At 41.3% G+C, this 25,179-nt stretch overlaps 1 protein-coding gene across 1 annotated transcript in view; it reads left to right on the plus strand.

Annotated features, from left to right (window-relative positions):
• KIF26A (kinesin family member 26A) overlaps nucleotides 1–25,179 on the plus strand; it is a 100,278-nt gene that overhangs the window by 34,885 nt on the left and 40,214 nt on the right. The window contains exon 4 of the mRNA XM_035551152.2: nucleotides 16,372–16,538. Coding sequence (XP_035407045.1) covers nucleotides 16,372–16,538 — 167 coding nt within the window. The remainder of the gene's footprint in view (nucleotides 1–16,371; nucleotides 16,539–25,179) is intronic.

Consider the following 25,179-nt stretch of genomic DNA (forward strand, 5'->3'; position numbering starts at 1 on the left):
CCTAAATGATTTTCCTATGATAGTCAACAGGGGAGTGTGAATAGAAGTCATTCTTTTCACATAGACATTGCTGCCGATCTTGCAAGACCACAGATCTTGGTGCTAGTCAGCTTTAAATTTAACATAATGCCTTATGTACTGTTGTATGTAAACACTACCTAGTATTGCTTGGTAGCTTCAGCTGGTTGAGCTCCAAAATCATCAGAGAAAAATGTTTAAGAGTGCTGTTGTGTAACATCACTTTTACAGAGTGGCTGTTGTTTCCTTCCTGAGAAGTCTTGGAGACTTCCTCCCATACTTCTCTTTCGTATGGCTATTTGTGAATGCACACATTTCCCACCATTGAGGGGACCCCACCTAAATGCAGTGAATCTTCAATGGTGTTGAATCATTCTCCTTGAGGAAGAGGAAAAAAATATCCCATTCAACTCTTCATAGTACATGAGGAACTGCTGATATGAGTGCTGTTCTCTGTTCATTCCTTTTCTGCCCTTATTCATATTTTAAATAATTCACTACCTGCCAGCTCCAAATTTCTTCCTGCTTAACCATGCTGTCTGATAGATGTGGTTTCCCCTAACCACTCTATTATTCTATGATAAAACTGAGCTACCTCATTTAACCCCTGTGAAGGAAAAAATCTGTATAAGGCAACAGAGCTTAAGTGTGATCTGGAAATGTGCAAAAAAGCTCAATAGCCTGGAAAACAGTGACCTTTAATTAAAGGACAAACACTGTTAGACTGTGAGTGTTGGAAGCTGCTTGGATGTGATCCAGTCATCTGCAAGAATGGTTTAGAGTTAGAAGCGGCTTTTGGAGGAGAAAAGCTTTTTTATTTCTTATTTAAGACCACTGTGTTTACTGAAGACTCAGTTGTTCATCGGTACCCAAATTGTCCTTTCTGTATCTTTCTGAATTCTCCTACTGCCTTTTGGATTATTATGAGCCCTGTGTCTGATGAAGCTGTCTGGGTACATAAGGCAGAAAGTGCCTCCCTGTCCCTTTTCCCTGGAGGAATCACAGGTGTCAGAGGAAATAAGGTTGGTGGGATTTCAGGAATTAGCTGGTCTGTCCCTAGTCTAGGACAGCATCTGCTGCAGGACAGTGGATACTGTCTAATGCTTGTCTCATCCCATCTTCCAATTTTGTGAAGATTGAGATTTCATAAGTTCTGATGATTGTCAACTCTCAACTTGCTTTCCAATTTCTTTTTTTTAAAGTTAATCTCCGCTGCTGTATTTTAAACCCATGATTCCAGCTAGTTTACACGGAGAAGAGTTTATTCAGTTCCTCTTCATACCTATTCTTTTCTTTTGCATTCAAGGTTGATTCTCTTGTTTCTCTTCAGTCTTTTCCTCAACAATAAAACAAATTATAAGCATTCAGCCTTTCCTTGTTACTTGTGATTTCTGGACTTCTGAGGACTCTTGTAACTCTCTAGATTGCCTCTTCTTTGGCTCATGTCCATCTAAACACCAGTGCTCCAAGCCGGGTATTTTGTTACACCTGAGGCCTCATTGAAATGAGTTGGATGGATAGCTCTGAGTTTTTGGTTAACTCCCCGGTTTCACCAGAATCAGAGAAAATCTGAGTTTTGTCGTTGTGGAGAAAATCTTCAAAATATGGAACTGGAGTAAGACATGAACTGGTCTGGTTAGAGGAATTCTGGAGGAAGGAAAAGAAATGCAGTGAAAACAGTAGCACTGAATGTATTGTTTGTTATGTGTAATGTGACTCTGTCTTGGAGCCCTCAAGATAACTGCACAAAAGAAGAAAAGATAGGCCCTGCCTTGAGGAGTTCACAATCTTAGTTGTGATGCAAGTTACTTTGACCACTCTGTAAATACTCCTGTTTCACGTGGAGTCTGTAGTTATCCCTTTTTTCCCCTCACTGGAGGGTTCTTCCTGAAACAAGCCTGTACTCCTTGGAAGGGAACTGTTATCCAAGTGCTTCACATCTCAGTGGTTTAACTTTGTGCTACACACGAAGCAAGCATGATTCATTTTCTAAAGTCTGGATGACAGATGCAGATGAAAGCTGGGATTCGTCTCAACTATTTTCAGCTGCCAAAAAGACAGGTGTTTATTCTAAGCTAATTACTGAGGCTTCCTTAATAGTAGTGGGAGAGCAACAGGCCTCTCTAAGAGGCACTTTATTATTCTCATCTTGGATGTCTGTCCTGGTTCATTCTGGACATCTGTCTTAGCTCACCTTGTCTGCCGAAGATGCCTGTTGCTTTCTGCTGGTACCAGTAGAGCTCAGCTGGGTCATGGGGAGCAAACGCTGCCTCAGGCAGCTGGCGTGGCATGTTTTGTGCCCGGTGCCTTGCTGGGGTAAAAATACACCACAGCAAGTGGCTGCAAAAACCTTAGGAGACCTTTTATCTACAGATGTTTCTCCAGGATCCATATTTTTTTATTTATGGTCAGTTTTAATAGTGGCGATATTGGAATTGTCTGTGGAGAGAAAAAGATGACTTGATTTCTGCTTATCTCCCTCCCCAAACTCGCATGTATTACCTTGTAATGTCACTTACGGTTGCAAAAACACTTCTGGGCTGAATGTTTGGGGTCAGAAGTGCAGGACGTCATAAATTTTTAATATATGTTTGGAGTTCAAGTGTGAAAATCCATTATATAGATTATAAATTTTTTGAACAGGAATGCATTTTCAAAGTGTAGTGTGGGTGCTGCTCAAACCGAAATAATAACTGCGGGCTTCAGGAGCTGTGAAGAGGAACAGTAATTAAGGATCTGGAGGAAGGTCCAGGAGGGGAAAACTAGGATTGCAACCAGAGTGCAAGAGGTGAAGATGTAATCAGCTGCTTTACCCAAGTGGCCTGTTATGAAAAATTGCATAAAATAATCACCAGTAGCAGCGATAAGTAGTTTGACCAGACAGCGAGCACCGTGGAGGGGAGGGAGCTGACATAACTCCATGTAAGACAGCTGATTTGTAGTGGACGACTGACAACTGTAATTAACAAATAGTTCTATATTGATGTTTTTAATTCTAGACCTGACAACTGAATACAAGGTTACTACTCAAATGAAAAGGCACGTTAGCAGTGCTCGTCATTGCCATGCTGTTTAACACAAACAGAGAAGTAAGGGGAATTTAGGCTCCCTACATGTGTTGGAATCTGGCTGAGATGTAGAAAATTAAAGCCACTGAATATATATTGTACATCTATTAAAAGTATCTGTATGTATTGCTTATTGTAGGGAAAAGCGGTCCAACTGCATGCTTTGAATTGACTGTGTTATTAGTACGCAGTATTATATTGAATACAAGTGGTAATGTAGCTGTGCCATGCGCTGTAAAGACATCACAGTGAAATAGAGCTTATTTTGCAAATTGCTTTTTCTTTCATCTTATGCAAAATGAAATCCTTGACACACTATATTTCTAGTTTGAATATACACAAATGGTGCTAGTTGTAAGGCAAAATATTGTGTCTCCTTAAATCTTTACTAGTTTCAAAGTTGCTTTAAAAATATATTAAAAAAATGCTTCATCAAAAAATAGGAAAAGTTGCAGTACTGGAAAAGTGAAAGTGACTTAAGTAGAACTTTAAAACATATGTATTTAAAATTGAAAATTTATCAGTAGTCCAATGTATGTCCCTGAGAGTATTTGTAAATTTAAAGTTAGGTATATGTTTATGGCCAGATTGAGTGATTTTCTTCAACTAGGGGTGGGGAGGGTTAGGGGGTAAAGGGGGAGAAAGAGGACTTAACCATCCATTTGCACATGCTGCGGGTATGCTCTAAAACTAAGGGAGTTATGTTCTTTTGTTTTACGTGAAAAATCTCTGAAAGTTGATTTAGCCACAATTTAAGCTTTCCTGGAGTTCTTAGGAATCAGTCTTCTGCTTACCCTAATGTAAACCAGATGGATTCATTTGAGGATAGTTCAGCCCTTGTTGACTTTCCTGAAATCCTCTTTGTTTGTTTATAGCAAGGATGACTTACATTTTGCTTAGAAGATGAAATGAAAAGCTGACTATGGAGAACGGAAGAATGAGAAGATTTACTTTCCAGCATTTACTTTTTTACATTGATAAATGTCATACCAACTGGATTTCTAAATTAATATTTAAAGTCTTTCTTGATAGCTTTCTCAGTGACCTTTTATTAATACTATGCGTGAAATATATTTTGTAATGAAACAATTAAAATATAGTGCTTTGACCATAAATTTTGTGTGTAAGACGTTTGGATGACTTTGAGCTTTGAGACATTTCTCAGACTCCATGGATAACATCTTGGCTCTGCAGAAGTCAGTAGCAAACCCCAGACTGGTAGTGGGGTCAGGACTGCATAGAGGCTGTTCTGTTTTCTCTTTAGCTTTAGTGGTGTTTGTGTTACTGCCCTTGCAGAGGAAGTACATAAAGGAAGGGGGGTGACAAAGAAAAATCTTCAAAGCTAGTGTTGGTCACTCTCCGTAACAAGTCCGAACAGCAGAAGGAAACCTTTTGATCCAAGTTAGTAAATGCTCTCTCATATTAACTTAATTTTATAGCCCCTATGTAAAAGACCTTTCCTGAGGCTGTTGTGTCTCAGATGGGCACAGTTCCCTTCCGCAGCACTTTGTTGCCTTAGTGAATGTAGAGGGAGAGGTGTGATGTGGAAGGACAACACTGCTACCAGCACCTTACATTCAGAGTTGCAAGAGAGACCTTGTCTCAGCCATCAGGTAGCACATCAGCCTGGAAAACAAAGAGATTCAGCCTCTTACATGCACATAAAAATGTAGCCCACTGTACTGTGTGACTGCTAAGGGCTCTCTTTTTTTTTCTAGATTGCTCCCAGTGTGGGATGCTGAAGATAAAAATGAGCTTGAAATGACTTTTTAAAGTATAGCTCGGGTATCAGAGTGACTCAGGAAGATGGTAAGAATTGACAGAAGGGTATTGGCTACAAGATGGAAACGAGCATTTCTGTAGGTGAGGGTGTGGATCTTTATATTGTGTATTTGAACCTGCCATAGCGTTGGTTTTACAGTTGTGGGACAGGATAACTATCCTCAGGACTCAGACCCTCTCAAGGCTCAAATTACCACCTGAAAACAGTTCTTTTGATCCTTCACCCCTCTAGGCTAAGCGGTTATTATTACAGCTCTCACAGGGAAGCAAGTCCAGACTAGCTTTTGTTGACAACTGAAGTCAACAAGCAATAATAAAGAATGTTGGCCCAGACTTCACCTATACTCATCAGGGGCAGATTTAAGACAAGCAGATTTCAGAGGTTATTTGCAAATGATAATACACAGAATTTACCTTTGTTGGGTCTCAGGTTATCTCAAGGCCTGTTGCTGACGTTAATTGCCTTCAAACTCCCAGAGGTTCTCAGGGTAACTTCTGAGGAGCTCCCTGAGAATGTCATGGGTTTAGGCACTGCCTTTTTCAAAGTAGCAGGGAATTTAGGTCCACACTCTCTCTCATCTGGAAAATGTATCATAAACTACACTGAAAGAGAAAAAACACTTTTTTACCCCAGGTTTTAAAATTATCTACTCTCCCATTTGAAATTGTTTCTTTAGGATGGCCATTTCTCTTCACCCAGTTCACTTCAGTTTCTTTTGCTTCCTACTAGTACACTTAAACTGCACATATTAACTGAATGTTAATCTATGCATCCCGCTCCCCCCAACATTAGAAATCACCTTACAAGAAAGTTTCTTACTTTTTGATGAGCTCAGAAATGTCCTCCAGTAGAGTAAGGCTGGAGTAAGATTGATTTAGAGTAAGATTAATATCTAATCTGGAAGTGCTTGCGTGAGGCTACCATTGCTCTGCATTGGCTATGTTGGTTGTTAAGTGTGGTCTTCAGTTGGATGATGCCATGCAGTTTCAGAGGCAAAAGCAGCTGAGGAGCCAGATAAATTGAGGCTGAGCTCAGACCTAAGTCACATGAAGACCGGTGGAGGAAAAGGCTTTTGCAGAGGTCTCTCTGCCATGTGGAAGGAACTGATCTGCATGCCTGGATACAAGTGTGGATTGCCCAGTCATCCTGCTTGTGCAAAATAAGATTAAACATCGCACATTTTTTTGGAAAGCACTTTGAATTTAACATTTGCTCCATACGCTAAGTACTGGTATGATGGTATGTTGAGGTTGAGGGACTCCAGGTGGTCAGGCTGTGCACAGTGTGAGCATCTTTTGTTGTTTTGTGGTATGAGCAGCTGAACACGTGGCAAATACTGATACTCTCTTACTTGCAACTGGAATCACTGAATACCCTGAGTGGCAGCTTTTGAAAGGAAGTTTAAAAAGCATCGATACAAAATGAATCTACATTTCTATTTGAGCACTTGGGAGAGAATTTATGATGTATAGATAGAGTTCATAGATGTTTCAAGCATTTCATATGTGTGCGTTTAATGGAATGGATTGCCACTTTACTGAACATAGTATCAAATCGGCTCTGTTAATTGAAAAAGATTTTTCACATTATTGCTAATGATGTGACACAGTTTTGTTAGAGATGGTGCATAAAACAGTGCTAGTTGAAGTGACATTAATGTATGCATTTAAATTCCTTCTTTTCCATTTATGTGCATTATTGATTTTATTTCATTGCTGGGGAGATAATGGATTTATAATTAGAGTACAGTCACTGTAATCAATGATGAGATTATTAGACTTATAAATAGAACTTTAAAACTGCGATGAGGTAATTTCCCAGTGTAACGAAGGATCAATAATTAGAGGTTTGCTTTGAATCTTAAAGTAGTACTTGTAAGATTTGAGCATGAAATACTTCTAGGGAAGTGAGTCCATATAAATCATTATACAAATTGATGTTGCAGTTTTGCCTTTTTCCGAAGTTGGCCAATTTTTTTATTACTGCTTTAGTTTGATGCTTGAATGCTTATGAGTTTATTCCTCTGGGTTTGCACAGCTTCCGCTGTCTCAAAATTGGACAAGCTTGTTCTTTTCTGATAACTAATTTGAAGGAAGTGTTTGAAAGGTGACATAGGCAGGAGCCTGTTGCTGTATTTTTGGTGCTGTTGGGCAAAGATCGTGGGTGTGCTATTCGGAGGTTCTCCCCCTTCTGCTTCTCAAAAGTCAGGGTGGTAAAGTTGGTCAAGGCAGTCAGCTGTTGTAGGGAGAAGATAGTGAGAGGATGAAGATGGGGAGACGGGGCCCTCATGATGCTTGCCTTGGGAAGGGTCTGAGTTTAGCTGATCTCTGCAGAGTAGCTGTGCAGATACTGTCTTCCTTCTGATCAGCCTCTCCTGATGACTCTGAAGTACTTGCGGGGTCCTATGGGAGTTGCACAGCCTCCCTGCTTCTTGTTAAGCTACGAAAGACTCTAGTGAAAAGATGGATGTGAATGATAAGAACATAAGAAATATCCTACTGGGTGTGAGCTGCAGCACATCTTGCCCAGGGCTGTCTCCAGCAGTGGAACAACAAAAGGTGTTTAGGGAGAGCTGTGGAGCCTGGCTGCTTTCTGCATTCTGCTCATAACACTCAGCCTGAACAGCTGGGGAGGTCTGAGGGACACACCTCTGTCTGTTACCTCTCTGTCTCTGCTTATAGGCCCGTTGTCCAGGAATTTATCCAATTCCTCTCTGACCCTGCTGACATTCTGTGCCTCCACGACCACCTTTGTCAGCAGGTTCCATGAGTTTGCTACCCTAGTACAAAGAAGTACTCACTTTCTTTCATCACCTTTAAACTTAGACCCAATTAGTTTCATTGGCTGTCACCTCTACCTCGTAATACAAGTATGGGTGAACAGCAATTCTTCATTCAGCTTATCCACTACCTCGGTGACTTGGTAGACCTCAGACAGATGCCTCTCAGCCTTCCCTTCTCTAAGAGATAGTCCCAGCCTCTTTCATCTCTCCTCCTAAGGCAGCTGATCCATCCTCTCGACCATTTGACAGACTTGTTTGCCTGTCATTTCCATAACTCCACTACCTCTGTATTCAGATGCAGGACTAGAACTGCACCAGCTACTCAAAATGTGGACACCCTCCTTCTTTGTTCTTAGTACCCTGCATTGTGATGTCCAAAATCTGGTGTTTTCTTAGCTGCTGCTACATCTTGAACTACAGGTTTCAGAAAACTGCCAATAACTCTTAGATCTTCCATGAGCTGTAACTACCAGATCTGAGTTCAACATTCACAGAAGATCCCGAGTTGGAAGGGCTGCGATGAGGTCGCCTCTAAGCCCTCTCTGGGCTGAACAAACCAAGAGATCTCAGCTGCTCCTCATACATCCAGACCCTTCACCATCTTTGTTGCCCTCTTCATGTAGCTAGGGCTTGTATCTCTTCAAGTGAGATACTAGGCAATGGGTGCCCTGTACTTAGTAGCTGTCAGGTAAATTGTTCTTGAGGGATGCTCTCTTTAAAGCAGTTATATGTGACATATAAGCACTTCAAGCATGATTGAAAAAAAAATTAGGTATGACAGTCTTCTGGCCACATTTGCCTTTTATTTGCTGACATTATATGTCAATCATTATAATAACATAATAAATATATTCAAATTGTAATAATAAGGACCTGTAATTCTTGGGAACATGATTATTCCATTTTGTAGAATAGAGAAAGCAAGGCATGGTGAAACCTTGGTTGAGTTGCCTAAAGTCATTGAGAAATTGTATTTTACTGCAGCATCAGGAAGGCGACATAAGTTGTTCTGCTTCAAAGGTCTGCACGTGTCCTGTGCTTTGTTGTTAGAGATGTTTGTGGCCTGCGGAAGTCAGTCCTAATGGAAAAGCATTTGTCTTCTAGTAGGAAGACAAATCCTAAGCTAATGGAAATTTGCACTATTGTGAGCTTGTTAATGAATTCCTTTGCTTGCTCATATCAGCCTCTGACAAAAAGCAGGGATTCAACTGTATATTTCTCCATTTGAATAAACAGTTCATTTTTAATTTTGACCACAATGGTAAATTAAAATACCCTGAGCAGTACACAGCTATGTATTTTGGCTTTGGAGGCTGTAGCTATTGTAATACATGTCAACAGAGAGGGCTTTGAGCAGCATTTTCTGATGCTTGCCTTGAGGCATTGTAAGAAACGGTTCCTCTAGTCTGGTTGCTTTAAACTGACTGCACATGTAAAGTCCTGATTTTGAGTGTGTTTATATTCAGCAGGGTCTATGCCCTTCTTGATACCTCTTTTTCATGCTCCCCAACTTTCTAAGTGGTGGGTTTGGCACGTGCAGATGGGAGGGGTGATGTTTGTGTGATTGGTGGTCAGAGAGCTGTGAAGGAGGATAAAGAGAGCATTGCTTGCTGCATCTTCCTGCACTGCTGTTCCCCGTGGTTGAAATGTGAGGCCACTTGTGTGGGTGCTGAAGCTCTGGCCGTAGAAGGCTGTGTGAGAATGAGAGGGGATGGTGTCATTGCAAAGGTGTGAAGGGAAGTGGGAAGGCTGCAGGTTCGTCATTGCCCCTGGCATCTTTGTAGTACCAGAGCCCTGGCTGCAGAGACCTTCTTGCCTGGGAACATGAGAAGACTGAAGGAAGGAATGGGTGCTTCGGAGGAAAAGGAGGCTTGCCCACAACCTTCATAAATCTCTCTGGAACGTAACAACACAGTTTAGCTGAGGTGTGGGATGGGATGATATCAGGAGCCCCTGGTCATAGGGGAAAAAAGCTGCCTCTTCTTCCTTGTATTACTAAAGACATCAGTGCTGGAAGTACTTTGGGTGTTCATGTCCTGCAGCTGAACAGTGATGTCCTTCCATGAAGCACAGACTGCTCATGATTTCTGATAGTGAAAATCCAAAACCTTAAACTGTGTTTGTAATTCAGGTATTAGTCCAAAAAGAAAGGGCTCTGAGGTTGCCTTTGGGTCTCCTACATTGCTTTCCTGTCTGATAGTAAACGGGCCTTCCTATTTCTGTTTAATTCTACTTTTGTGTGATTTTCCCCTTCTGCCTCATCTTTAGAGATCAACAATAAGCCATTAATATAATATAATGCCAAATAAGGCATTAGTAACTCTCATAGAAAATCTGGACCGGGGGAAGGGATGTTATGCTCTGCATTTTATGAGCATCGTGTGTTCAGTGCGACTCAAAGTCTGAAAGTACAGGTTTAGGCATTCTTGTTACCACACCGCAGCTGCAGGTTGTAAAATGACTTCAGTAGTGTATTGTAGTTATAAAATGCCCTAGTTATTTTATAATGAGCCCCAGCAGAAACATTGTCAAAGGATAGTAAAAAGTTTATCCAGAACACGTTTCACTTCAACCTGATGTATACTGCACGGTTAACTTTATGTGATGCTGGTCAACCTGGGAGGGAGACGTTTCATGTAGAAGATGTATGCAGGACTTATCCGTGCTTGAGGGGAAGGAGGGTTTATAGCATGAGCATTGCCCAGGTAGAGATTTACGTCACATTTGTTCCAGCTAGTAGGTCATAAGGATTTTAGCATAAATCATGTAGGGGGGGAGTTATTATTTTACCATATACAAACAATAACCTTAATATATTGTAAAATTGTTAAATCAAGCAGTTTTTACAGTTTAATTGGCTGTGACGTTCTAGTCTAAAAGTGGAAAATAGCAAGTTAAAGTGAATACTTAAAATTCTGCTGGTCTGTCTGTGAGTTGAAAAGGGGTAAAAAGAGCGTGGGAGAGGGGGGATGCCTCAGCAGAGACTGAGGCTTGATCTTGCTAGAGCTTCACCTGTGATTCACTAGTGAAATTCTGCTGAATGCTTTCATTATGGGACCAGTTTTTGGAAATAAAATAAATGGTATTGAGTTCTGACTTTGGTTACACTGATGTCTATCAGACATATGTTTTTGTAATTTTTTCCCTTCCCAATTCTGTGAATTCATCCTTAAGGACAAAGTATTAATACTTCCACTTAGATATTGTATCTGATTACTTTCTTTTGCAGCTCTATCCAGACTTCTGATTTTCTTTTACAATCACAGTGCTGACCAGGGAATGATCTATTTTTCTCTGCGTGGATTTTTATCTTCCTGTGTTTGCTTTTTGCCTGTCACCAGGCTCACATTTTGCACAAGTTTCAGGGACAAAGTAACAGCACCTAATTTGGCTTTTTTTGGGGTCTGTGAACAAAGATCGATGTCCAGAGAATGGAAATACTCAGGAAAGTGGAAACATTATGGCTTAGTTTTTGGCTTTGCACTTCAGACTTGCTAAGAGCTTGTTAGAGTTGTAATTGCCATTTACATGGTAATGACAGCATACTGCATACCTGGAAATTAAATCTATGGCCAACCTTTCTACAGTGTGACTTAGACAAGCCTGACTTGTTTAAACCTGGGCAGATGTTTCCTGCCACCTGGTCACAGCAGGGACCCCAAGTGCTGGGAATCAGGGATGGGGCGGGGGCTGCCCTGCTCTGCCCAGCCCATCTCCGCAGCCCGAGGATGTCAGGTTACCTCTGTCTCTTCTTGCCCTCGCCCTGAGCCTTCGGGCAATTTAACCAGGAGCAATCTGCGCTGCGGTTGCTTGCTGTGGACCTGCCAACCTCAGTTGCACGTGTGGATGCTGCCAGCCAAAATGCAGCCCATCCAGCTGTGCTCCCATGCCCTCAGGATGGGCATGCCAAAACCCTCCTGTCACTGACGCAGGCACTGATATGAAGCGCAGAGACATTGGCATGCATGAACCTGCAAAACACCTGGTGTCATATTTTCAACCCTTGCCCGTGCTGTGCTGTTACTGGTACCAGTTCCTCTGTGGCTTCAGAGTAAAGGGAAGGAGCCGTACAGAGCAGTTTTGGAAATCCTACCTTTGAGGATTGGCTGGTTTCCAGAGGGTTAATGGATTTTGTCACACCCAACTTTTTCTTAGAAAATAAAAACCATTAATCTCTGGATGGAGGCCTGTGATGTTTAAAATATTCAGTAACACTTTATAGTGACAGGGTTGTGATTTCTGTGTTTGATCATGAGTGATTTATGAGAATTTAGTAAACAGAGAAGCGCAGTTCCCTTTCAGCCACATGCTGGAGTCTTCTCCCTGTGCAAACTTGTGTGCTTAAAAAACACCCTGCAGAGCTGCTCCTGTTCTTCTAGAGAAATATTTTCCACAGGCAGTTCCCAGAAGAGCATGGATTGAGATGAAGGAGAGGCATGAGGTAATTCCCATGCTTAATTTAAAAACAAAGTTCACTTACCTCACTTGTACCCCTTCAGCATCTGTAAGTGACACAAGGAGAAACCATACTGTGACAAACTGGAGTGTGCAGGAGGGTCCGATTTATCTGTGTTCAGTGTTTCTGCCTCAGGGCAAATGACTAGGACCTGACAAATTTCCTCATACCTGAACTGGATTTTCTTGAACCAGTAACAGTCCTGGTATGCAGCTGCAAGGAGGGATGTGCCCATGGAGCTGTTTCTCCTAATGCTTGTGTCCTCCCTGGTTTGCTGTTGTCTTCAGGTAGCCTGATTTCTCTTCTTCCCTGTGATCCATCTTCGCCTTTCTGTGCTTCACTCACCTGGGTCCCCTAGGTCCTCTAGGGCTGAGGTGGGCCAGCCTCAGATGTCCAATTTTCTAGAAGAAATGAAAGGACTTAGGAGCTTAAATGCAGGAGCAAGTGTGTGGGATTGCAGCCTGGAGGTGTCTCAGGACATGTCCTCCTGGGCACCCATGTGCCTGTTTGGTCCCCGTGCCAATGGGGCTGCCTGCCTGGTTTCCACCAAGTCTGCAAACCATGCACAGAGCTGAAAATGGGCAAGATGGGAATGTGGCTATCAGCGTTTAGCCATGTAGCCATCTCCCATTTGGAAAGCTGAAGTGAGCTCCCAACTTATTTACCCATGCTGGAATGTTGCCTTGGATAGGGATGCTGCAAGTGCCTGTAGGAAGGCTGACCCTGCCCTCCTCATCAGCTGAGAAATGTCACTCCCATAGTGAGCTGAACGTGGTTGAGCTGGAAAGTCCTTCCACTTTGTATGGTGCAAGCAGTCCTTGAATCTTAAACTTGGAAGAGCTTGTCTGGCTTTTTTTCCAGCTTCTCACTGAGAGGTAGCATCAGTTTTCCTGCAGTGTTTAAGAATTCTAATTGAGTAATTGAAGACTTAGTGAAAAAGGTATGGATTGTCTTCCACGCTAGTCCTATGATGAATTTTTTATCTCGCATGTCTTATTTCACTTTCCTCTCTACAAGAGTCAATGCATTCTCCTTAGCTTCCCCTCATCCTCCTTTGGTATAAATTAAATGCATAGAACTGTGAATAATACTGCCAAAATTACCTAAAAATTACAGTTTGAGTTTTAGAAGTGTCTAATGATTCTGGGAATGGCAATTTACAGATATCCAGTTTAGATACGTTGTCTAGCAAACTGGTGGTTGAAAAGTATAAACCATCTGCTATCTGAAAAATGAGGTTTGATTTGGATATTTCAAGTTAGATGCCTGATATGCCCACAATCATTGGTCTCTAAGAAATGTGGGCTTTTAAATTCTCATAGAGGAAAAAAAGTGCTGAAGAAAGCATGTATGTTATCAATTTCTTATGTTTTTTGTTAAATGTGAATAGCTTCATGGGAACTGACCTGTCAGAAGACAAGTGGAGTGTTTACAAAGAAGCAAAACCTGGTCTGGTTAACAGATTCCTGTCAGTTCTTGTAAATCTAGCCTGCTTTGCTGTAAAATTCCCTGAAGTTTCATGCTAACTCTACAGATTTTAGTTTTAACTTCAGATTATGCTGTCACTTAGGTTATGCATGAGTATGATAGGTTAGAAACATGTTGCTTTTGCATTCCTTTTTCAATATGTTGTTTAAATGTGCTTTTCTTTGTTTCAAAATCCCACTGTCTAATACAGCTCCATTAAAAGTGAATGGAAAAATACATCTGAGGAATTCAGCTTGACCCTGTAATTTTTAATCTGAGACAGTGCACGTGACGGAGGGTTGTGGTTGTTTTCCTGGCAGAACATGTGGGAATATTCAAGCACTAATGTTAGTCTGGCAGTGCCTGCTGGTAGGGTTTCCCTCTCTTGTTGGCTGCTGGGCATGGCAGGCCCTTGGCATGCCAATCTGCAAGGCCCACGTACCAGCTCCAGCATTTCTCACCCCTTCTCTTCAGGAACCAGTCTTGCTCCACCTGGCTTCATCGCTTTGCTGTATAACTCTACTTTCATCACTCAGATTGCTTCATTGGGCGAAGCCCAGGGTGAAGCATAGCACCGTGTGTGCCAGTAGCAACACGGGGCAGCCTGGTGTTAGAGCTGATGCAGCAGCTTAGGTCAAAGATCGTAAGTCTGCCTTTTCCTCATCAGCATTTGATTGTCTCTGTGACTTCTGTGTCACGTGTTCTTCTGCTGGTTATTCTCCTATGCATCTGGTGCAGATTGCTTAATTCATACATTGCTAAGCCCATAGTAAGCTCTGCTTATTAGTAGCGCTTTGCATTGGTTTGGCTAACTCAGAAGGTGGCACGTTTGGATCTTTCCCAGTCTGCTTTTTTTCTTTTTTCGTTATGCCATATACTTTCCATAGTTGGTGTAGGTTAATAACATACACTTGCTGCTTCAATTTGTTCATGCTCTAGTACCTGTTTTATTCACCACCTACCTCACAGTCCTCCTTACTCCATTACTTAATTTTTAGCAAGTAACCGCATGAGCAGATCTCATCTTTTTCCAGGTATCTCAGTTCCTGGCTGTCCATGTGTGGTGGTTTAACACCAGTAGATCGTGGCAGGGATAGTTTTCATTTTTCTGAGTGTGTGTTGCTGGCACACCATTTTTTTTGTGCCATTCTTGACCTCTAGTGGTGTTTGGTCTCAGCTTTTTTACCTGCATTGCTAAAATATTTGATCTCCTGAGACTTCTGTATGACAAAGTGAAGGGATTTTGTAGAGGGTTATTTAAAGCTTCAAGTTAGGCTTTTAGCACAAATAACTTCACTAGGATTAAGTTAATCTGTGTGAATATTGTTCTGTGTCTCAGCCTCAGATCTCTTAGGTGAGGTCTATAAAAGTGCTTTTTGGTGTGGCAGTCTAGGGTAAAGCATTAGTCAGCCACTCCATAATACTGATAATATTAATCTTTAAAGAGTAGACGTTTGGAAGAGCTGAGTGCACTTTCTTCTTCTTGACTTCTCTGGGAACTGGGAATTCAGCACTCAGAACCTATGGGAATGAGTCCAAATAAAACTCCAGACAGCCTTTCATGCATCAGTCAAACACTGCTTGGTTGGCAGAGTTTTCTTATACTTGATACCTAATAACGGGGTTACCTCAGTTCTCATGAGAACAAGTCTGTTTTTTTATTGTATGAGGAAGTTGAGGGTGTGCATAGCTGGGAAGGCACTGATACCGAGTCTGTGTATTTGTAGTTGTAAAACATGATCTATGGCAGCACAAAATTTAAAATTTGGTGGCATCCCAGGAAGTACTTAATTGCGTTTGTGCTTCATTACAAGGCTGTCTCCTTTTCCGTAATTTATTTTAGCTAATTAGTTGGAAATGTCAAAGTAGTATTTCAGATGACAGAAATATCATATATTATCATACATGAAGCAATTAACTCTTTTGACAAATATTTATTGTGGTGTCTTCTTTAATTAAATCTTTAGTACTCCTAGACAGAGAGCAGGTTCTCCCTAAAATGAGTCCTTCCCAGCACCGTCAATGAGTATTTGACTGATGGGACTTAATTGAACTTGATTCTGAAGGAGGTAGTGGCCTTGGCATGATGATGTCGACGTTACACAATTTCACAATACAAATGTCTGATTTTTTGGCAAAATCCCCAAACAACCACCTCCTTCCAGACTCTGTCTCAGATACCACAGATAGGTTATGCTGGAGAAGATGCATCTCCAGCCACTCCTCTTTTCCCACTGGAACAGTTTGCAGGAGACAAAAATGCCAGGTACTTGTGCTGCTAAGATGCATAATGCAGACAAGCAGGGCTGTATACATATTTTAAAAAATCATTTTTTTTTATTTAGTTCCTGGAGTTATTCATGTGGAAACACGTTACAAATGTGACCGTTTGGTTAGTTCCTCTTACACAGATAGGTCTCATAGATGATGTGCCACTGAGAAATAATTCCTGACAGTTACAACTGAACCAGATAAACAGCTCTGCCAGCTCCCAAATAACACTGTAAAACAATGGGTTCTGCTTATCGTTTTCCATTTCTTCATGCCTGTCAAACTATTTAACTGCACATTACCCATCACAATAGGTCTCTGTTATTCTGCTTGTCTGTTACAGTCATGGTTTTTACCTTCTCTGTTGCAGGACCTTCTGTGGTACGCCTGTCCACTTGTGTCTCTCCTCAGCCACTGTTGGTCTTCACGTTTGCCCTTGCAAAGACACTCTTTGGAAGCACTGTATGTAATTGCTCCATGTCATGCAAGAGTATTAACCTGTATACGTGTTTTTTGTTTTTTCCAGGCAGAAACAGCATCAGAAAGTGGCCGGGATGGACCCAGCATTCAGGTCAGCTCAGGGCAGAACAATTCGGACCCCACGGGAACAGGTGGCTCAGTGGCCTCCCAGAGCTTGGTGGCTCCATCCGGGGTCTCGGCAGGTACCTCAGCTGCAGCTTCATTCTTCATAAGGTAGTTTGTCATTTTTCTGTTTTCTGTAAATGCTCATGGGTGTTCAAATGGTTGTGAAATGCTTTGAGTCTTTGCTGCAGGTAGAAGGTGGAGCATTTGGTGCTGGTTGCTGAGAGGTAGAGTTGGTCCTGTGGTTGTGACTGTAGCTTTCTACTGCCACAGGGGAGCAGGGATGTGATGGTGACATCCCCTTTCTCACTCTGGATGCCTGAGCAGGAACCTCATTTGATCAAAACCCAATAATATGTGCTGTGCTGGTCTTTGTCTAGTCCTTAATGGACATTTCTACCTGTAGCCAATCTGTTATTGAGTAGGTTTCCTTGAAGCAGAAGCTGAAGTAATGAAGCTTTTCCACTCTGATTGAAATTAGGTTTTTATTTGCATTTTTATTCAGTAGCATGACCGGATGTGCAAATGGAAGTTTTTTTTTCCCCGCAGTTGGTAACAACAGTTAAAACAATTTAAGACATTAGTTTTTTAGCAGCAGCCTAGAACAATCTTTTTTTTTTGGTTCTTGGGTCTTATAATGAAAATAAGCTGTTGGTTTTGTTTGTGAAATGTTTGTTGTAATTAGCACTGTTGATTAAATGCAATGTGCTCTCAAGCAGATGGTATTTAAAACAACAAAATTCAGGGCTTTGTACTTGCATTCCAAACTCCTTTTTTAATTCAGAACTGAGCATGTTTTTAGACAATATTGAAAAACGTATGTCTGTGAATGGCATTAAAGTAAAATTTATGCACTAACGATCATTTTTATCATGTAAAAATTGTATTGTTTCTCTTTCCTTGATCTTTAATTCTTTTTGCAACATTAAAAAACAGAAAAGGAAGTTTAGTCTAAGTTATAATCTGATCTCAAAAAGAGCTCAGCTTCCCAAGTCCTGTTAGAGAAGACCATGGTACAATGAGTCTGAACCATTATACGCCTACATACCACCATGCCTATGTACACAAGAGACTGGGAAGGGTCTACCCCAAGTATTGCGTATGGAAGTTCTAGCATTGAGTCTGTGCCTGCAGGCTTAAAGTCAACACAGAAATGGTTGACAACAGAGAATAATCCATCCATTTGAGATAGTTGCCTGAAGTTAGTGGAAGTAGAGAGGAAATTAAGGGGAAAAGCTCAGTTAGACATTTGTGGCTTTTTTTTTTTAGTTACCTAAATAAGGACAGATGAATCCACTCTAATGTACCTAGAGTGGACAGCATTACAGCTTTTATTACAGTATTTCATATTGTGAGTATGAACAGTCTGATTTAGTTTAAACTACTCTTTTTTTCAGGGTGAATCTGTATGTTCTAAACTAATGTAAAGGCTCACTTTACATCAGCTAAGCTGGAGAATTCAGAAAATAAAACAACCCACTTAGAATTGAAAGAAAGAAATTGGTGCATAATAATCTGAAATAACATCCCAAATGTTTTCCTCCCAGTGATAATTCTGTCAGTGGTCAGCAAAATGCATTTCTGGTTTTGTTGTAAAGAGATGGATCCTTGCTAATGATTGTCATTGGCTTAATTCAAAGATTCTTGAAGTCAACAGCAAGACTTCAAATGACATCACTGTATGTTGGATTAGGCCCTAATTGCTTCTCATGAATCTGTCTTTGCCCTGAGTGAGCTGGAGTTTTATAGCTTTAGCAGCTATGTGCTAGCTAAAACATTTTAATACCCATTAGTGCATTGCTTATTCCCTACCCATGTTTCCTCTGTTCAAAATTCCCTTCAAATTTTAACCAAATAATAGGGCTGGCTGATTTTTTTTTTTGCACAAAGCACTTGTGCGTTTCTTTCTTTTAACAGTTATCAGTTACCTGAAGTAGTTTTGTAGCATTTTCATGATCTTTAATCACAATGCGTTGCAGCATTAATTTCTCAGTCTTCCATAGCCCATTTAAGAATCTTTTGTTCCCTAAAAGCAAGCATTCAAGAAACAAGTTCAGTTATTGAAAACACAGATTGAAATGCAGAAAATCATATGAAAGTAGGGGGAGAGAGATTCAGTTTGATCCACGGCAGTTGCACATATGTTGAGCAGGTTCTCAGGTGGATACCATTGCCTAGTCCTGGCCAGGCGTCTCCATCCCCATTGGCCTTAACCTTGTCCTGCTGCTCCCCCTTTGCTTCTGATGCCTCCTGCCACGGGGACCTACAGAACAAAGCTTTGGTGCTGCCTCTTCCTCTCAATCCTGAGGTATGTAGCTCTCAGGCCAAGAGGAGAGGAAGAGGAGGAAATCTTCAGGGGTGAAGAGAGACAGATGCTAGCAGAAATTGTAGTAGAAGGATATCAATGGTTCCAGTGATTTTCTTCAGTCCTGGTAGGATATCAGGGTTATTTGATCTAACCTTTCCAGTCCCATCTCTTCCATCCCTTTGCACCATCCAGCTTACAGCACTTGGTGGAAGCACTTTGGAAAGGTCATCCCTGCCTTTGAATCCTTTGCAGCATCATCCTTTTCTCTGTCCTTCATCTCTCATTCAGCTAATTCTCTCCCAGCAAGCACCTTGAGATAAAAGACCAAGCAAGCACCTTGAGATAAAATGGCATTGGCATTATGCTGCAGTCCCTATTCATTGTAATTTCTAATTCTTTCCTTACCATCCTTCTCCTCTCAGCCACTTAAACTGTGAACTTGATAGCAGAGCCAGTCTGTTACTTGAGTTGTGCAGAGCCTGGCACATTTTTTTTCCTTGTTTGCTACTGAAATAAATGCAGTTAATATATTGATGATTTTGTACACACACCTTTTTTTCTAAAATCCTGCCCTCTTTTTGAACTCTGAGTACTTCCATCTTCACAGGAGTCCTTTCGAACAAGCGAAAGTAGATGGGACTTTTCCTTGGGAAAAAGGTGGTTTTGTCATAGAAATAAACTAGCTAGGCAAAAATATGCATGTATGTTAACTCTCAGTGTATTGGGGTGCATGGTTAGTTCGGACGACAAAGTCTTCGTGTCTGTGATTTACTTAGCAGCAGTAACAGTAGATCCAGAATTTTTCACATGAATAAAGGCTTCCAGTTGTCTTCTTCATGAAGTAGCATTAACTGTGTTTGTACAGGTCCTAGCACAATTAGCTTTTGGGCTGTGGCATGGTTTGCTGGCAGCAGATAAATGTCTTTTTCACATTAAAACTAGAGTCTCTATTCAGTGAAATAGCACCCTTTGACTCTTGCTTGTGGGCTGGCTTGTTCCTGGGAAGGGAGGAGGTCTGTGCAGCTTTTTTTTGGTTTACTTGTTTTTTACTCCAATTTGCTCCTCAGTGAGAGTTATAGCTTTGTGTATGTAGGGTCACAAACTCAGAAGACAATACAGAAGGGTTCATGTCCTTACATGGAAAAAAAAAAGAACTACAGCAAAATCTTTACCTAGTTGTGAGAGGTACATGTAGTTAAAATTAATATCTTTAAGATAGTCTTTGCTGTGAATGCATTGGTTTTGTTAAGCATATGTGAAGCCAAAATTTACATATTCATCCAGAGCTCTTTCTCATTTGAATGTCATATTTAATTTCTTCAAGATTAATTATGTTGTGCTTTTCAAAAAAAAAAAAAAAGGGGGGGGGAGAAAAGCATTTTATTCATTACCTAGAAATGCAGAGTGTCTAGCACAGAAGTGCTAAGTATTCAAAATCAAAGCCAAATATTAGAAACAGCAGACAGAAGCGTATTAAGAAATTAAATCAGTTTTTAAGCCTTTTTCCCTCACTCTGATCTGTCATAGAAGGAGAAAAGCTTTGATTAATGTCTGACTCTGTCACACAAGCAAATTGCCAGACATTGCTCAATGGTCATGTTACTGAAGGACTGGAGGATTTAGAAGAAAATGCAGCTTCTCAGTAGGTCACTGTCAGAATAAGAAAGCCTGAGCAAAAAGTACAGCTCATGGGTATTGATGGGTGTGAAGAGGTTCCCAGTTTACCCTTACAGTGCAGGTGACGCTTAACCTAGTATTCCTCAGATTTAAGAAAAATGGAGGTTGCTTTGACCATTGGCATGGAGTGAGTGATGCCTCGCTGCTGTAGTGGCTCCACACTTTGAACCTGTTTCCAGGGCCTTTTCCTTTTTTATTCTTCTTTCTCTGTCTCTCTTTTTTTTGTATAAGTGACTTGAATGTGCAATTACCAAGTGAAAATATGCAAGATAGCTGTAGGACTCTTCTGTGGTCTGAATTCTCTTATGCTCACAGCTAAGCAAATACTGGCTTATTGTGGTAGAAAGCTGTAATAAGCTGTCAGGTCTTTTGTCAGACGGACACCTGGGGAAGAGAGGCTGTGGTGTTTCCACGAACAGGCAGAAGGGCAGTGAGGAGGAGGAGAATGGGAACGCACTTTGGAAGAGGTTAATTGCCTAAAAAGAACATGCCACTCCCTTGGGAGAAGAATCAAGGCCCCCTAAAAATTGAAGCCGTCGGGTGATTTTTGCCTGTTGGTGGCTGGTAGCAGTCATGGCAGCGCTGACTGTGCTGCTGGCTGGGGTTGTGGAGCTTTGGTGGGAGCGCGGCTGTCTGGCCTTGGTGCCCCAAGGTGAGCTGGAGGGAAGGTTTGAGCAGTGATGGGGCAGCTGAGAGGAATCAAAGCAATTTAGAAGGAATGATGTATAAAGCCAAGAAACCCTGAGCAAGGTTGAGCAGAAGACAAGCTGTATTACATTGCCTTTCTTAAATATTAATCATCTTTGATAGTGGATTATTTTTGTGTCTTTTCAAGCTGGTTTGGTCACAGGGTTGCACTTGCTGCCACGGGACCACTGACTTTGACGCAGGGAAGGAGCCGTGTATATGCAGCTGTTTTCCCTCATATCTGCCTGCTTTTGTTTGATGAATTACTCTTCCAAACATAGCACTCAGTATGCGCTCACTAGTTTCTGGGTCTCTATATCATTTGCAGTGTTGCTGGGCTTTGCTAGATTAAAACCAGTTAATAAATCTGGAGAATCGTAATGGTGAATCACACCCATTATCTTTCCACTCTCGTCATATTCCTGCGTGTTTAGGAAAGCTGTGTCAATTTAGACATGACATAAAACATTACACATGATACACTTTTTGCAAGCAGCTTTTCTTAACCAGACATAACATACAAGCTCTGAGTAATGTAATTGAACATCTTAAGAGTTAAAATAAGCATAGTCGTCTTTTTCTTGATTCAGGATATTCCATCATATTGTAATGCCTGTGAGTTGTGGATTAAAGAATCTAATTATTCACTAATGAGCAGTAATGGTACATATAAACTAAGGGTCACTATCCTATTACAGGCACCTGATGGTTCACTGATAAGCATTTGGTCATTAGATTGACCATAAAATATAGTCAATAATTGAGGTTACTCATAGAGCAGACACCTTATCAGCTCTAGGCATGGTGGGACAGCTTGTCAGTACTCTGTGTACTGATTGTGCTGTGACTGAGCATATGATTAGGGTATTGAAGCAGCCTGTATCTAATGAAACTGCAGGAAAGGCATAGCAATATTAGCACAACCACTAAATGACTAATGTGTTTTTGTTCCAAGCCTCAGACACTTCAATTAGTTCCAATAAACTCTGATCTAGTGTAGCGGTAGGCAGAGGATTCAGATATTTTGTGCACAAGCTTTCATTACACTAGTCAAAATTTGTAACGTTTCGGGGACAGATGAAATCTGCATGGCTTTGAATGAAAAACGATGGAAATAATAAAGGCTGTCATTACCATTTTTACTTCACTTTTTCAGTTTTATTTTTGCATTTTTTTTCAGATTCAGAATCCTTTCTGAGACAATAGTTGCTGCCTGATTTAAAAGATGAAGCTGACAGTAGCAAATTAGATGTCTACATGTTCTGCTTTAAGATCCACTCATGCAGTTCATGTAGGCTTGTGCATATAGATCTAAACTTGGAACGTTCCTTAGCATTTTGTACCATTTGGAACATTAGTCAAATAGCCTGCCTCCTGAAAGCTTTTGTAGAGATATTGATTTTACTGTGCTTCAAACTGTTGCTGAGAAAATAAACTCAGAACCATTCTTTTATGATTTTTTTTTCTGTGAGGATGCCTTAACTTTCATAAATTATTTAATATGGTGAAGGATGCAAAATGCCTTTTGTCTTTCTGAACTGCTGTTCAGGCGTCTGTGATGCGACCTTGGAAAGTAACCATAGAAACATGTTAAAAGCATCAACTGAAAATCAGTAGTTCGGTTTGACAGTGATGCAAATTCTGTGAAAGAAGATTATGATGTATTAGGAACACTTGAGGCATATATTACTGCTAACCTGTTAAACCTGATTAGTCCATGACTATCAGTACTTTCAGAATTTAATGCAGGGAAAAAAAAAAGAGCAAAAAATGAAACATACATTTATTTTTTTTTAAGTTGCCATGTTTAAGATGTTTTTAGCTAAAGCACTTCAGCCTGCCATTCTCTGTCCTGTTAAAAGTAAGAATTATATTTCTGCTAAGCTCATAATGTAGTTCACCAGTTTTCTGTATTTAATAGCTGTAAACTTTTGCCCTGTACCCTGCTGGGATGTGCTGGTATCTCGGCTTTGTGCAGAGCTGGCACAATTTAAATCTCTTTGACAGCTAAAGTAGATAACTAGGTTATGAATAAGTAGTAGTTCACCAGAAGGTGAAGAAAACGTGTGACTCATTGGGTCCTGAGCTAGACCTTTTAGTGCTGACCTGTGGTAGTCAGGCTAGTTTGTGAGGCTGAAACAGAAATGCATGCAATAGTTACGGGTAACTGTAGTAAATTTTTGGCAAATGACGAGTCAAGGGAAGATGCAGAGTCAGTTGTTAAAGCTGCCTTGTTCAGAGTAGTCCACACCCAAGAAATCATACGTTGAGGTGCGTGGGAAAATTAAATTTGAATTTAATTTTAATTTTAATTAATTTTTTTCACCCCGGAAAGCAAGGTACCAGCTCTTTCCAGTTAAGACTGCCTTGCTGGCAGAGATATCCAAAGAACCGTGCGTGCATGGTTTGTCTGCACTTCGCAGCGTCGTGGCAGTATCATGGGAGTCACAGAGCTCTTCCAGGGACATAACTGTCTGGCATTAATGCAGCACAACAGCCACTCAGAGGAGCATCGGTCCTTCTTCATTAAATTCCCTGCAGTGCCCCGCTTTCTCTTGCTTCCATTTAATGGCAGTTGGAAGCCAGTTGGGAAGGGTGGCTGATCAACCTGTAGCTTGGGGGAGGAGATACAGGTGTGCAGATGAAGCATCCAGGTGTTTTAGGGGGAGCCAGATGTGTTAATTCCCCTTCATGAATCTCTCCTCAGAATCTGGTGGGCTGGAGCAGCCAGCTCACTGCATGCTGCTGGAGGGGGAGACACCTTCCCAGACCCTTTTTCCTTGCTGCATGGAGCAGGGGAGAGCAAGAAAGCCCTCACACAGGTGTGCAAATGCAGACGGAGCGGGTGCCACCAGACAGCTTGCCTCATCCTGTCGGTGCCATGCCGCGGCTGCTGGAATGCATTTACTAGCTGTCCCTGGGGTGCAGACATGACCCGTGCCTAGCACAGTGCTATGTGGGGACAGGAGACAGGGCAGGGTGTGTAGCATTGTGCCGTATCTTGTATCATCTTCAGGCAGCTTAGGCTTTTCTAGTTGCTGTGGCAGCATAATACTGCCTATAATTAAGGCCAAACAAAACAGTGTATGCTTTAGGTATATCCCGTTTCTCTTTAGCCCATAAATTAGAAGATAAGCCTGAATTTAGTAGGCTCTGTTCTTGGAGACAGAAATGACTCTCAGAGCAGCATGTTTAAGAGCAGGACATCATTACTGGTATCATTGCTAATACTGCATCATACATTTACATAGTGCTTTATCAGCATATGGTAAGCCAGGTTCCCTGCTATGAAGAGCTCGTTCGTGAAGACTGAGACTGATGAGGCAAACAGAGATGAGACAGAGCTGCAGTTCAGCAAAGGGAGGAGTTAAAGAAGTTGAAGCAGTTGAGGAGAGAGGAAAGGTAGAGTTTTGGACATCGGTACTGCTGAGCTGAGCACTGCTGAAAGCATGAAGAATGTCCCAGAGGTCAGTAGATCGGAGATTGGGATATAGCTAATTAATATGGCTAATTAGAGTGGGGAGGAGACCCTGAGTGCCTCGATGGGTAATATGGGAGGTTCTGGAGCACCAGAGGCAGCCCACCAGGAGATGAAATGACTTTTTGAGCTGCTCTAGGTGGCTCTGTTATGACACTATTGCAGCAGTTGAGTGTTGGATTAGTTCTATGTTCTGAGATGTTCGTGATGCCCAGGAGGAAGAGCAAAGCAGAATAATTTACTACAGATGTGCTCACAAATATGTGGTAGGTCAGAATTTGTGCCTTCAGAGCTGCCCAAGTTTGAATTTATAGAGACAGTGATTGACAGAGTGTGCATGTGTGTGGATAGATGGTGGTCAGTGGAAGGGGTTTTAAACTAGGGGAAAGTCTTAGATATTTATGGATTATCTTGTCTGGAGTCATGCAGATATTTCTATTGTCCTGTCTCTGATCTTCTGCTTTCCTGAACTTAATATTTTTCCCTTCATTTAGATATTTTTCATATGATCCTTTTTGTATTTTCTCATTCATCCATAGCTGAATGCACCTGCAGTTTACCTGAATATGTGGCATTTCAATGTTATCTAGCTGCCTCAGCCA

This window comes from Cygnus atratus, chromosome 5, assembly GCF_013377495.2.
Source record: "Cygnus atratus isolate AKBS03 ecotype Queensland, Australia chromosome 5, CAtr_DNAZoo_HiC_assembly, whole genome shotgun sequence".
Classification (NCBI taxonomy): Eukaryota; Metazoa; Chordata; class Aves; order Anseriformes; family Anatidae; genus Cygnus; species Cygnus atratus.